The 15,164-nt window shown below is 33.1% G+C and overlaps 1 protein-coding gene across 1 annotated transcript in view; it reads right to left on the reverse strand.

Moving 5' to 3' along the window:
- Positions 1–15,164, reverse strand: part of LOC136968654 (trithorax group protein osa-like) — a 244,373-nt gene that overhangs the window by 77,765 nt on the left and 151,444 nt on the right. The window contains exons 4-5 of the mRNA XM_067262654.1: positions 7,892–8,150; positions 6,148–6,246 (exon numbers count right to left, since the gene is read on the reverse strand). Of these exons, the coding sequence (XP_067118755.1) occupies positions 6,148–6,246; positions 7,892–8,150 (358 nt within the window). The remainder of the gene's footprint in view (positions 1–6,147; positions 6,247–7,891; positions 8,151–15,164) is intronic.

Raw genomic sequence — 15,164 nt, forward strand, 5'->3', positions numbered from 1 at the left:
TTTTTTTGTCTAAATAAACCAAACTTATAATTATACTGAAATAGTTTTAGTTTATGACAATCAAAAAATATTTTAACTAAATAATCAAAAGCAAATATAAAATCAAAGTATGCATAACTTAAGATCAGTAAAGTTAAATAATTTTATTTTTCAAGACATCTAATTACACAATAAGAGAAATTCAATCTTTAATTTTCAAAAAAAGGTTATTAGCCGGGAATTTTAAAAAATTTACAAACAAAATTTTCATTGGACAAACCGTGAAAGCGTCCTCTTGTAAAAGTGTAAAATTGTTATTTTCCAATGGCGTTCGAAGGGACGACAAAAGAGGACACTTTTATAGTTCGTTCGACGACAATTTCATTTGATAAAAATTTTTAAAAAATTTACAATCTTTAATGTATCATATTTAAGCTTTTGGATACATATATAAAGCAAAAATAAGATTAAGCGTAATAAAGGAATTAAGTCGAGACGACATTATGCAAAAGTTATACAGTATATCGTTATATATCGGAGCCATAGCATAAAAATGGAAGCGATTCACATTTTGATAATCGGTAAAGAATATCGTATAAGATTTCTAACGTTCTTAAAATTTCAAACATCAAATAAAAAGAATCAAACATTTTAAATTTTATAAATGAGTAATGTCATTACATTTAACTTAAATGCTTGTGCCAAGATTGGTAAATGGTTTTGGAAGTAATGCCAAAATATGCATTTTGAAGTTTTGAATACAGGCTTCAAGGATTAAAATAACAGAGTTTAAACAAGTTAAAATAACCTTACATTAATTAACTTCAAGCGAATACAATTTGTGAAAAATTGAAATTTATATGAATCAAAGTTAGTTTCACTTTGATTTCATATAAATTTCATTTTTCACATATTTTATTTGCTTTAAAAATAACCTTTAGTTCAAAATCAATTAGACTTTAATTCATATAATACATTTCTTGCACTTTTCCTCTTACATTATTATTAAAAATGTCTTATATACAAAATAATTTAAACTAAACCTACAAAAAATTAATACAACCATTAAAAAAATAATGATAAAAAAGTGGAATAAAAATTTTAAAAATTTAATGTTTTTAGGCAATAAAAAATAGTTTAATATAAATAAACTTTTTGATGTGTAAAAAAGACTGTACAAATTAGCATTCTTATATAAGAGTTATGTTTGTTAAAATTACGTACGGTACCATCGACAAACTTTTATCAATAAAAGCTTTTTAAAATAATATAGCGAGTTTGTACGCAAAGAAAATTTTCTCCGCATATCACTTTTAATGTTTTTCGTTAGTTCCGATTTATGCAACAAAAAAAATTAACGTAAAATGGAACGTAAGCATTCTACATCGCCGACGTTTAAATCTACGGTGCACTAGTATCACAACAGTAATCTAACATATTTACATTCCATTTCTACATTAATATTTTTCGTTAGCTATGCCGGATATATTGAAATACGTGCTAAAAACGACACGCATAAAAATTTTCTTTCCATTGTACGAAAACAGAAAAATAATATTTCAAATAATTAAATAAAAAAGTACAAACTATTAAAGAAGAAACTGACTATAAGCATTAAATACTTCAATAATGAAATGAAGATAATGCCATAATAATAATAATAATAATAATAACTCTCCCATAATCACCACCTGGTCGTGGTGGGAAAGCCCAGTAATTTTACTGATCCATAGGGCAATGCAGGCTGGAGCACAAGCTCCTGGTAGGGACACCCATGCCAGTAAGGTCTATGGGGAGAAATGAAGCTAAGAGTGACCACACCCACATTCTGTGGTGATATTTATTATGGTAATAACTAGATCAAAGTGTGATACCGGCTCGGACGTCGCCCGGGTTAACAAGGTCCGCGTTCGTGGGTTAGGCAGAGGCTCACGTTCGAAAAATAGGCCACAGTCTCCCTTGGTTACCGGTGGCGAAAGCAGCACCGGCCCAAGCATGGCTACTGCAATGCCCTCAACAGATGCGAGGAATCAACCCAGCCTTGGTGTTTCTGTGGCAATACATCCACAGACCACAAAGGCTGGAAAACCACGCCAACGGATGAAATGAACGGTAGAAATGAATGAGTTTATCATCCGTACTTATTACACCATCACAAAACTTGAAACAAACATGACAGCATACAGACAACAACTACACCATAAATTCACACAACAATATCCTCACCTCACTGTTACCGAACAAAGGGTTGTTGTTCAAAAAAGAACAATTATACACAACAACCTTATTCCACAAACAACACTTGAACTTATCAAACAACAGGTTGCTGATCAAATACATCAACAGACAGAAACATCTAACATTAATGAAGATCATGTAACCTGTCAGGATAATCCAGCAACAAGCATTGATAATAACACACATACAACAATTACCACTAATGATACTACAGACACTTCCTCATCCATCACTGATAACATAGACATGGATTTAGTTAATACGCTCTCACTTATATTTCAGGAAACACTCACTAAATATACAGGCACAGATCCCACACAAAGACCACGAATACCAAAAATCAACACGTCGAAGGAAGTAGGAAAAACACTAAATTATGTAAACACTCACTTACTACCACACTACATTCATTCAATTTCTACACTCTCAGACATTCATACATTAGTTTATGCTGGGGCAGTCACAGTAGTGACACAACATGGACTGAAAGTACAATCACAGACAAATACACAGAAAACACAATTCTATCACAAACCTGCCTGGCAGAGAAGAATAGAAACACAAATAAATGACATTAGACAGCAATTAGGCAGGCTGACACAATACGCTAAAAACAACATAACACCCAAATTAAGGAAACAGCTCAAAAACATTTTCAAGAAAATAAAAACACACACAAAACATGAACATCACAACACACACATTACAGAATACATTGATACACTAAAACAAAAACTTGCTGCCAAAGCACGTAGACTCAAACGATACAAAACATGTACACTACGAAAACAACAAAATAAATTATTTACAAACAATGAAAAACTCTTTTACAGACAAATTAATAACAAAGCAAACACTGATACACAGCACAGTGGCACACCAACAGAAGAAGAACTCACAACATATTGGTCTTCTCTTTGGTCCAGTGCTGTCACGCACAATGCTGAAGCAGGCTGGATCGAGGAGGAGAACAGAAACTTACACAACATACCAACTATGCCCTGTGTTGAAATAAGCATACATGATTTCCAATACACTGTTAACAGAACACACAACTGGAAGACACCTGGTGTAGACAACATTCACAATTTCTGGTACAAAAAGTTTACATCACTGCACCAGGAACTAGCTAAACACCTAACACACATCATCATCAATCCACAAGACATGCCAAATTTTCTTACTCAGGGCATCACCTACATGAAACCTAAAAACAACAATACCACAGACCCCACACAATACAGACCAATTACATGTCTTCCAACACTCTACAAATTATTGACATCCTGTATCGCAAACAAAATATACAAACATGTTGAAGAACACGACATTCTAACAGAACAACAAAAAGGTTGCCGTAGAAATCACAAGGGATGCAAAGAACAGTTACTCATAGATTCAGTCATTCTACGGCAAGCACACAAACAACACAGAAACATACACATGGCATATATAGACTACAGAAAAGCATTCGACAGTGTTCCACACAGTTGGCTGCTACATATTCTACACATGTACAAAATACATCTCATCACTCATTACATTCTTCCAAAACACTATGCAGCACTGGAGAACAACACTACATCTCAGGGTTCATAACACTTCCATACAAACAAACCAAATTTTTATTAGGCGAGGAATTTTTCAAGGAGATTCCTTGAGTCCTCTCTGGTTCTGCCTAGCCTTGAATCCATTATCCAACATGTTAAACAACACACAATATGGCTTACAATATCAGACACAAAAAACAACACAGTTTACACTGTCACATCTCATGTACATGGATGACATAAAACTTTATGCATCCACACAAAAACAACTTCATCAACTCCTACAAATCACACATTCATACACCAAGGACATACAAATGGAATTTGGCCTAGATAAATGCAAAACACTTCACATAGAAAAAGGAATCCTGAAGAAAGAAGATTTTGCACTTGGAAATGGAGACATTATTGAATCCGTGGAAGAGGGCGAGTTCTACAAGTATTTAGGATTCCAACAGGTCAAACTAACAGAACATGCACAAATAAAGCAAAGATTAATTAAAGAATACCAAAGTAGGTTAAATGCTATTCTCAGAACAGAGTTAAATGCAAAACACACAGTTAAAGCAATAAACACATATGTCATCCCAGTACTCACATATTCTTTTGGAGTTATACATTGGACTCACACAGATCTCGAGCAACTCCAAAGGAAAACAAGAACAACACTTACTAAGCATAAACAACATCATCCTAAATCCGCCACAGAAAAATTAACCCTTCCACGTAAAGATGGCGGACGTGGCCTGATTGACATAGTTAACCTTCACTACAAACAAATACAGTCATTGCGAGAGTTTTTCTACAAAACAAGAAACATCACAATTACATAAAGCAGTAACTCTGGCAGACTCGAATAACACACCATTAAACTTACACTCACATCATATGGACACAACACAACATATAAAAAGCATAGACACCGTTAAGCAATCGTGGGCTCGAAAGGCACTCCATGGCAGGCATCCTTACGATCTGGCCCAGGATTTTGATGACAAAACTGCGTCAAACGGCCGGTTAGCTCGGGGATGCCTCTTTGGGGAGACGGAAGGATTCATGATCGCCATACAGGATCAGGTCATAAATACTAAAAACTACAGAAAACACATACTCAAAGATGCAACACTCACAAATGACACATGCAGAAAATGTCACATCATGCCAGAAACTATACAACACATCACCTCTGGTTGCAAGCTCTTGGCACAGACAGATTATTTACACAGACATAACCAAGTAGCAAATATAATACACCAAGAGCTTGCAAAGAAACACAAATTAGTAGACATCCACGAACCATACTACAAATACATTCCACAGACAGTATTGGAAAACAACACGCACAAAATGTACTACGACAGAGAAATAATCACAGATAAAACAATTTACCACAACAGACCAGACATCACACTCATTGACAAACACAATAAAATCACATACATTATAGACATATCCATTCCAAACACTCACAATATACAAAACGCACGCACCGAAAAAATTAGCAAGTACACAGAACTCGCCCAGGAAATAAGGCATCTGCGGAGGATGGACAGGGTGCTTATCGTACCTGTCGTTCTCTCTTCTACAGGCGTCATACCACACACACTACACAAAAGCCTGGGCACATTACAATCGAATAGAAACACATACATCACACTACAGAAGGGCACTATATCGAATACACGTCATATTCTGAGGAAATTCCCGAATACAGACACACGCACCGATACACTTCTTTAATTTCCGTTTTGGTTACCATGCCCGGACTTTGGTCCGGCACAGTACACGGCCACCGGTGTTAACAGAGTATATCTCACTTAACCCAACATAATAATAATAATAATAAATTTTCAGTTATATATACGTAACATTACAAATTTGTTATTACGTGAATAATTGTTAGGTAAAAACTGTCACGATTGAAAATTATTATAAAAACTTAAGATCTAATAGATTATTAATAGTATTCATTTAATATTCTAATCAATTATTATATTATAACTTGCAGTAGAAACTGAAAACGTTGCTTTGTAATAGCAACATTTTCAGTTTTACTGCAAGTACAAAACAAACCAGTGAAATAAATATCAAAATAAATCAACATCGACTCAAAAAATACGTTTTAAAATTTTAATTACTAAATATTCTTTATTAATCGAAAAACTGTAATTTTATATTAATTTTATTTAATACGTTATATAAATATACATTTAATAAAAATTTCAGAAAACAATTTGTGCGTAATCGGAGACGACAAATTTTATCGTTTGGCGGCGGAAACCAAGACAAAGAATATATCCGTAAAAACGCAAGCTACGTGGCGGCATATTAATTTTATAAGATTAAATCATTAAACGGAACGTATTTAAATTTTCCATACCCTGTGCTGCCATCGAAGATTGATTCATCTGGTTTTGTGCATTAGAATCCGACTGGCTCGACGCAGGCCTCGGGGGCATGGGAATGTTCTGCTGTTGACCTAAAATACATTACCAAATAAATTCATTATTTTTATACGTTCGAAACGATACGAAACATTTTCGTTATTCGAAGGATTCCTATTAAATTCATTATTATATTAAAAGATCAAATATCGTATCAAAACAAATATTTACTCATTACAATTAAACTTAAATAATTTACATTTATTAACATGTTAAAATAATCACCAAACAAACCGATTTATTAATTTAATCCTCTCGTTAATTTACCGTAAAATTTTAATTGTAAAGCAAAATTAAATTTTAATTTAAACAGTAATAATTGAAAATACGTTTAAAAAAATTAAAATTAATCAACTCATTAATAGAAATTAAAATGAATAAATCAATTTTGTTTTATGATTATTTCATTTTAGAAATAATAAATACATTTTAAAACGATATAAAATTTACAAACACTTAAAATTTAATGCAACCAATTAAATTTGCATATGTTCAATAAATTAGTCATATTTCTCTCCGCACTCGAAAATCGCCAATAAAATAAACACGGAGGGAATAAAGGGCACTTTTGTATTAATTTTAGCGCTCGTTATTTTTAAAATTCAAAATTTCAAACTGGCATACTCTAAAATTGATACCGGGAAAATCATTTAATTCGTCGCCCGCAAAAATAATCCACTCTCGACAAAACTTTCGTCAAGCCGAATAATTGTCGATTCTAATCCAGGAAGTAGGTTATAGACTCTCGACTATTCTTACGGGCGGAGTCGGAAATCGACTCATCCGAATAACCACGTGCTAGGGATTTCCGTCGTGTGATCTTAAGGAGAGAGAAAGCGTACGACAAAAAATACCTACCAAAGGCCGAGTGATGGAGATTTACGAGTTCGAAGGAGGGGGTTCTCTATTAAGTCTGCCGTATACAAACTGTCGGGTGCCACCCCAATTGATGACAGGTGATCCGTCTACACCCCTCCGGCTCCCCCGGCTAGTAATGACGACATCGGATCGTACCATTAACCTACCATTAATCATGCTCGAAGACGGTTTAATCGCTCGCTGCCCGCCCCAGTGGCTACTGCTCGCGGACTCCACGTGTCAAGAGAGTGCGGAAACAAGGAGAATATTGCGGCGGTGATTGGATATGTTTCTATCAACAAACTTTAAGTTCGAAAGTTAAATATGTATTTTAAAAAAGTTCTAATTATTCGATGTTTTACTTTATTATTGTAGATCAAATTCGTACAGTTTTTTCTGGTTAAAAAAAAAGAAAATTACTTAATATCTATAGTAAAATTGATAAAATGTCGAGAGTAAAACGGTTTAATTAAAAGATTAATCTAACAAGGAGGAAAACACGAAGAAGATAACGTTATTTTAAACTTGAAAAAATTTCGCTCTCTAATCGGAACGACGGCAAAATTCTTATCGAAATATTGCCAAGTAAAATAAATACACCTAGTCGTTTACTTTAAATTTACCGAAAAATTCTTAATTCTTACTGTTTTGTTCTGTTATAACTCGTTACGCGTGAATATCGCATTCTCCACTCGAAGCGATTGTCGTAATTTTCGTAGGTGGGTGCGAATTGTAATCTACCACCGAACTTGGCGAACTTCTCGAGCAGTTACGCTTCGGTCGGTTTGGATAACTCGAGAAACGGTTTAATACCGGACTTACCAATGGCTGGTGAAATGGATGGAGAGATGGATGAACCAGTAGGTGAAGGTGCTGGCCTTAGAGGTGACTGTCCCTGACTTTGAGATGTTGGTGGAGTCGCACGGGTTCTTAAACCGGGTGTTGTACAGCGAATATTGTTGCTGCCGGTGCTGTTAGACGTTGTGCTGGGTACTGCGGGCGACGCACTGCTAGTGGGTGTGGTGGTGCCCGCAGATGGTTCCTGAGATGTTAACTCGTCTGAGGTACCGGAGACTTCTTGCTAAATTTTAAAATTATACACATATAAAGAAAACTGCAATATATCAAAACTCAAATTTGAAATTTAATGCAAAATGCAAAATTCGCGAAGCAGTGCCTTAAAAATTAACTCCTAAGTTATAATATTAATTTCGTTTCGTTACGTTAATGTTATAAAGGGAACAAGGTTTTTTCAAATACGCGTTATATAAATTATTATATTTATTGTAAATTATAAAAAAGTAATTAAGTTAAATATATTTTTACGAGTATAAAGAGAAATGAGCTAAGAAGGAAAAACCAAATTGTTTTGTTACGAAGTATTCTAAATTTTACACAAATAGGATTTTAATTTTGCAATACAAAACATTAGCGAATTATTTTATTTACTCGGTTAAGCGGAAGCAATTTAAAATATTAAGGATACTATAAATTTAATAAGAAGATTAAGAAACGAATTAATTTAGTCCTCTTAATAATAAGATCTAGTTTATTCAACAATACTCGTAATATATGTTAGAAACGTTTACGATACTACAAACGTACTAAATAAAATAATGAAATATTTTCTTCCGCACGAAAGCGCAATTGAGAAACAACTTATTTAATTCTGTAGAAATGAAAAATATTTCTAAATAGTTGTCCTCTTTCATTTCATTGCGATAAAACAAAATAATCTACGATTTATAATACGTATCTTGACGAAATAAATGTATAATTCAAACGTATACAAATTCGCTTAAAATTCTCGAATTTCTATCACCGAAAAGATCCAAAATGCAATACAACTAGAACAAAAAATACGAAAAATAAATTATCGAGGACGGGACGAAATTTCGGCATATTTTGAATATTCGACACTTTTGCGAAACGTTTTCCTCGAGTTAAGTAAAGTTACATTTTACACCGAAACGACAATAAAAGAAAGATGCTAAAATATCGACTTTTTAAATTTAAAAACGTATTCTTACACGAGAACAGAGAGCGCATTGTTCGGCAACTGTGGTAAATATTATCATTTTCAAATTTAATCTTTGCAAATTCATTTAAGCTTACAGAAAGAACCAAATTCACGTTACCACGAAATTCGAACATTTACACTTTGGCCTTACTACGAGTACACGAAAAGGCACCGTCCTTCTTAGCTCAACTTTATATTGCTTAGCGGATAACGAATATAACAACGTGTTTAAAAATAAACGTATCTGTTCATTTTAAACAGAAATTACGGGCGAAATTAAGAAAATACGAAATTTTATTTATAAGTAAGCTAAGTCTTACATCTATAACTTTCTTTTTATAATTATTTCGAAATTTATTTCGTGTTATTTCAACGAGGTATAATAATACTATAATGTCTAATTTATTTATCATAAAACAATACCGAATTTTTAAAATCAAAACTAAAAAACAGATTCTCACATTTTAATTTTTGCAAATTCTTAAATTTTAAACATTTTTAAAAAAAATTTATATATAAATCAAATAATTATAAACAGTATATTTTACTATACGAACGTCGACAGAATTACGGACAGAAGACCAATTCCGATTACTCAGTTTTTATATACTAAATCCCTCGTTCGTGCCGACCGTCCAACGTTGCTGGCGAAGTCCACGGTAATAGGAAAAACCGAAGTCGATCTTATAGTACTGTACTGTACATTACGATCTTACGGTCTATAACGAGCTTTTTTTTTTTCCTCCTCGCGCGATACCCGCAACACGTTCCGTTTACTAAAACACTATTGTAATAGAAATAATGCCAAATGTGTTAAGACGCGGTTCCCAGTTAGCCAAATCGCGAGTTCGAAACCAGCTTCGTTCGCGAATGTTTGTGACTGTCATCTTTTAACGGGATTATTATTTGGGGTGCTCCAAAGCCACGAGCGTAAAGTTGCACGCGAGAAAGTAGATAATATTTCACTCGACCGGCATTAAAACACGCTTTTTTACTCGCGAGAAAAGTAATAAATGCGAATTAAAAACAAAAGATTAAGATTATTCGACGAAACAAAGACTGGACGAGAACGTCGCCGGCAATACACCAAACACTAGTTTGAAATGGTGTTGTAAAAGCAATATTTTAACACGCAAATTTAAAGATACCGTTAAATTACCATTAAAATTCCGTCGTAGCGAAGTATTTCGAATGGGTGATTTAATAAAGAAACGAAGGATTCGAGTGACCGACTTAATAAATGATGTTTTGTGGTTTACGCTGCGGGTGTAAATATGCCCTATCTAAAATCGGAAGAAAAAAGGAATCTAGAGAAGAGAAAAACTCTGCACCGAGACAGCGTTACGAGGTCGTGCGATAAAAACAAAGCGTCTTCGTTACAAAAAATGTTTTCAATCGATGAGAAAATCGATATACATCAATTATAACGAAAGCGAACTAAAACTATTCACCTAAATCAATTCTCTCTATAATTAATAGCGTAAATCATAATTATCGAGACGGTCTTTTACATAAAGTTTGAGACAAGATATCGCTTATAAGTGATCGTAATCTACATCGAACGAAACGAATCGGCACGCCCGGCGAAGCACAAAATATTCCAAAGATCCGAGAATGTAGCATTTTATCCGAATCAAAAATATTTGAAAATTAAAAGTGTTAGCGCGCATTTGTAAAATTAAATCACGAAATTTAAATAAAATTTCGTAAGGAATGTTGTTCGATCGTTATAGAACTATTTATAAGGAGCTAGCATTCGGATAAAAACAAAATAATAAGTCGAAATTGTAATTTTCCGACAGAATTTCATTTCGTTTTAAAACTATCGTTATTTATTTTAACAAGATAATTTCTATTATAATTTAATAAAGTATAGGAAATTTAATTAATATGGTGGATATAAAATTCATAAACAAGAACTGCGGAGGAGCGACGTAACCTTCGCAGACATTAAATTTTGCGTTTTTTACTATCGCTTTTAAATTAAAATTATAAGTAAATAATAAGTTGTACGGAATACGCTTTAATTTTTTTTTATAAAAATAATTTTACTACTATTTTATTTTCGTTTTCCAAAATGCAATCTTAAACTAATTAAAAAGAGGTGGGAAAAAACTAAAATTTTTATAAACCGTAGAGTTAATAAAAGTTACGCGTAACGAGATTTATTACGTAAGATTAACATTTTATTTATGTCTTTCGTTACTACTACATAAAAATATAGCGTACGGCGTGAAAGGCATTTAATGTCGGAGCCATATTTGGATAGCCGAGAAAACAATTTAATAGCGATAACGTACAATACTTCGTTTGGTACGATTGCGTGGCCTAGTGTATAATTCGGTTATTATAGTATAGAAGTTTGGGCATTATACGATATTTACGTAACGCAACTTCGAATAAACTAATTTTGAATTGCCGTAAATCATTTATAATACTCTACAATTAATAAGATTTTACTTTCCTTCGCGGCCGAATTTCAGTAAGTATTTTTTCGCGTATTTTCGAACTTACAATCGCGGCGCCTCTTAAATTCGGGATAGTCTCTGTCAATTTTCAAAAATAACTACGTAATAAAAATTTTATAGTATTTCCTCTATATTTTTATTAACTGTATTTTACAATAAAATATTATAAATCTTTTACTTAAAAAATTCTTTTAAATCATATTTACTTCTAATTATTATACATTTTTCCCGAAAAGTCCTTTTTTTTTTACTTTGCCGGATGTTATATACAACCGAGGGAAAGTATGGCGATCGAACAAAAAACGAACCCCGAGATTATACGTTTTTGGACTCGGGGGACCTTCGAACGTCGAGAAATGCGAAAGAAAGTTGGGTTTTTTCCCCTCTACGTATAGATGTTAGTGCGCGCGCGGGTAAGACGATTTTGTTTGCCCAATTTGAAATTTAATAACTCCCGCGCTTTTTGTCGAAAATTTCAGAAATTTTGCAGAGAGGTTTGCGATTTAGGGAAATCGACGCTATCGGATTTTGGTGGTTAAAGGTCGAGGGACGGGAAGATAGAGGGGAATCGCGTGTCGTAATTATCCGGAGCGAAATCGGAACGAAGATTTTACTTATTAACATTTACAGTTTTTTTATAAAACTTATCCCCGTCCTCAAAAATTAAGAGATTTGCCATTTTATAAAATTTAAAAGTTTTTAAAATAAAACACGATAACGGATGGCGCCACACACACTTTTAACTTTCGTCGGAAAAGATACGCGACCCGTCGCCGGATTTCTTTTTATAAGTCGGAGTCCATCTCGAATTCGAAATATTTTGTTAGTCACTTCTCGAAAGGATCCACGAAACAACGATTTTATATAATCTTTCCCGTTAATTGTACTTTATTTCAAATACGCTATTAACGTTTTTACTCCTAAATTCTTTTAAACCCGTATTTATTTCTAATTACCATCCAATTTCCTCCCGCCGAAAATCCCTTCTTACGAGCAGAGGCGCGTTTTAAATTCTTAGCTAACGCGGTTGGCGGTAATCGTCGATAAAATTTAACCAAAATAAAACGTTGGTCCGAACTCGAATTCGGACCGACTTTAGAAATAACGCGTCAAATATCGATTTAAATAAAGCTTATAATTAACGAAAAATCATCGGCGTTATCGAACTCGTCAATTATTTAAGACGTACCGTACGATTCGTCTACTTAAAAGTATTTGTTAAATTTGTTTATTAACTTACACAAAATATTCGAGCCTTTAGAATTAACCGGTTTTAATTTTCGAAAAAAGAAATTTTAAATTATAACGAAGTAAATTCATTTTAAATAACAACTTTAAATATTCGGTTATTAATTTATCTGGTTTTTTATTATTACTAATTACGACGGTATCGAATGTTTAAAAGTTTAAATACACCGACGAGAATGAATTAAATACATTTTTAAGACGGGAGTTTGAAAAAAATAAAAAATTCGCATTTCTTTCCAAAACCTATAAATGGTAATCTTTTTCTCGATAAATACCCTAAGGGGAAATTTATGTATACAAACTCTTTTATATTCGTTTTCCAATCGTGCTCACTACATATATATATGTATATATCCTCGTAAGGAAAATTTTAAGCGCTGTAAATATGAAATATAGTATTTTTTTCTATCGGTAAAGAAAGTGCGAAAGAAACAAAACAAAGCAAAAATAAAACGGGATAAAAAAATTTTATTTTTCCCTATTTGATCCGAATTCCACATACTATAAATCCAATACTAAGTTAAATAAAAACACTTATTGCAAAAAAAAACCTTCGCTTATTTTTTCCAATTTAAAATACTCAAATTCAATTACCTAGAATATATATTTATTTAACTTTTTCTTTATTTTCTAACCCAAGTTTCTCGATTTATTTTTATTATTAAAGATGCGGTTTTTCTTTCGATCCTACTCGGTACTACTTACGAATATAGAATATATATATAGGGAGAAATAAACACAATTCAAATATTAAAGCTATTTTAAATATTCTCTACGTCGAGATTGGTAAATTATCCGCGAAATTTTGCATTTTACTTCGCAAATTATTTCGAAATAATACGGTTAAAACTCGCTCGGAAATTCTGCGATATCCGAGGAAAATATCGAGAAAATCTCGGAACTCCGGCACGAAAATTTATGCCGAGAGAGCGGAATGTTGGCGTGTGTTTGTCGCATCTATTTTATATCATCGAAAAAGATAATTATAATTTGAAAGCAATCAATTTTACTTAAGAGCTTAATTAACATCTCGTATCACGAAGATAGACGAATTAACCGCGAATCGCCTTAAAATCGCCACAAATAAAAATACTAAACGGCTATAAAAAGATCGATAAAATCTATTTTCCGAAAGCGAATAACCGAAAGATTATCGATATTTGTAAATTAACGGCTCGTAATAGTTCGTACATTTCACACAATTAAATCCCAATTAATAATACGTATAAGCCGAAAGAATAAACACGATGTTATTAATTAATCCCTAAGTAAATTTTCGGCCACGTCTGGAAATCCCTATACGAAACGACCGAAGGTATTGTAGTAAGGATGACTCGAATTTGATTAAAGATCTACGGATTAATAAACACGTGGCGTAATACATAAAAATAAACCGTCAAAACATACCGTATCCTGCGTGAAATATTTCTATAAAATGAAAGTACGGATCCTAAAAGCTCGACGAAACCTATCGCATCGCGATGATCAGTTATACAACTAATGGAGGAGAATGGACATATTGAATCCTATCTATTTATTTACATAAATATTTATAAGCTTACTTTCTTGCGAATTTAATAGCCTCTTTATTCGAGCCGATAATTTCGTGTCTTCGGGCTTACGAGTTACATTAATCACACCGGAGTTTCTGAAATTTATTGACTTAGATGGGGATTATTGATTCGGATGAAAATGACGTCTTTCGCTTAATACGAATTCCGCTCTATAGGTGTGGAAAACTGCGAATTCTTATATCGAGGACATTGTATCGATATATAAAACTCGAACGGGTCGAGACAACGTCTCGATCTTTATTTAAGTAATGCTTTTTAAAAACTTTATAAAGCATTACTTCGACTTAAATGGAATACAAAATATATTTGGTTTATTATTAATGAGTAAAAATTGAGAAATGCAGTTACGGATAGATTCCGGCAAGCATTTTCCTCCACTCGAGGTAAGCAACGTGGGCCGGATTAGCGCAGTTAACTAAACGAGTTGGCCCCTCACTGGCCGTATATAGAATGACGCGAAGGATCGATCTCGGTTACCCTAATGTGGCAAACCGAAACAAGTTATCACTCGATTAACGGCGGCTTATAAGGAGTCGTGTGCGTTTGGTATATCGTCCTATAATCAAACAATTGGAATTTTAACACGCGATACACATTTTTCAAAAGAATAAATTAAATATATTTCACTAAAAATAATAAAGATACTTATATAAAACGTTAATTACTTTTCATCTACTTTATTTTTATTATCGAACTGTTTCTTTCGACAGATAATAAGAGAAAACGATTTCGAGTTTTGCAAAAAGAAGGCTACGTAAACCCATCTAGTCCATAATTTAAGCTCT

The sequence above is a fragment of the Centruroides vittatus genome, unplaced genomic scaffold (genome assembly GCF_030686945.1).
Source record: "Centruroides vittatus isolate TY-2023 unplaced genomic scaffold, ASM3068694v2 contig_150, whole genome shotgun sequence".
Taxonomy (NCBI): domain Eukaryota; kingdom Metazoa; phylum Arthropoda; class Arachnida; order Scorpiones; family Buthidae; genus Centruroides; species Centruroides vittatus.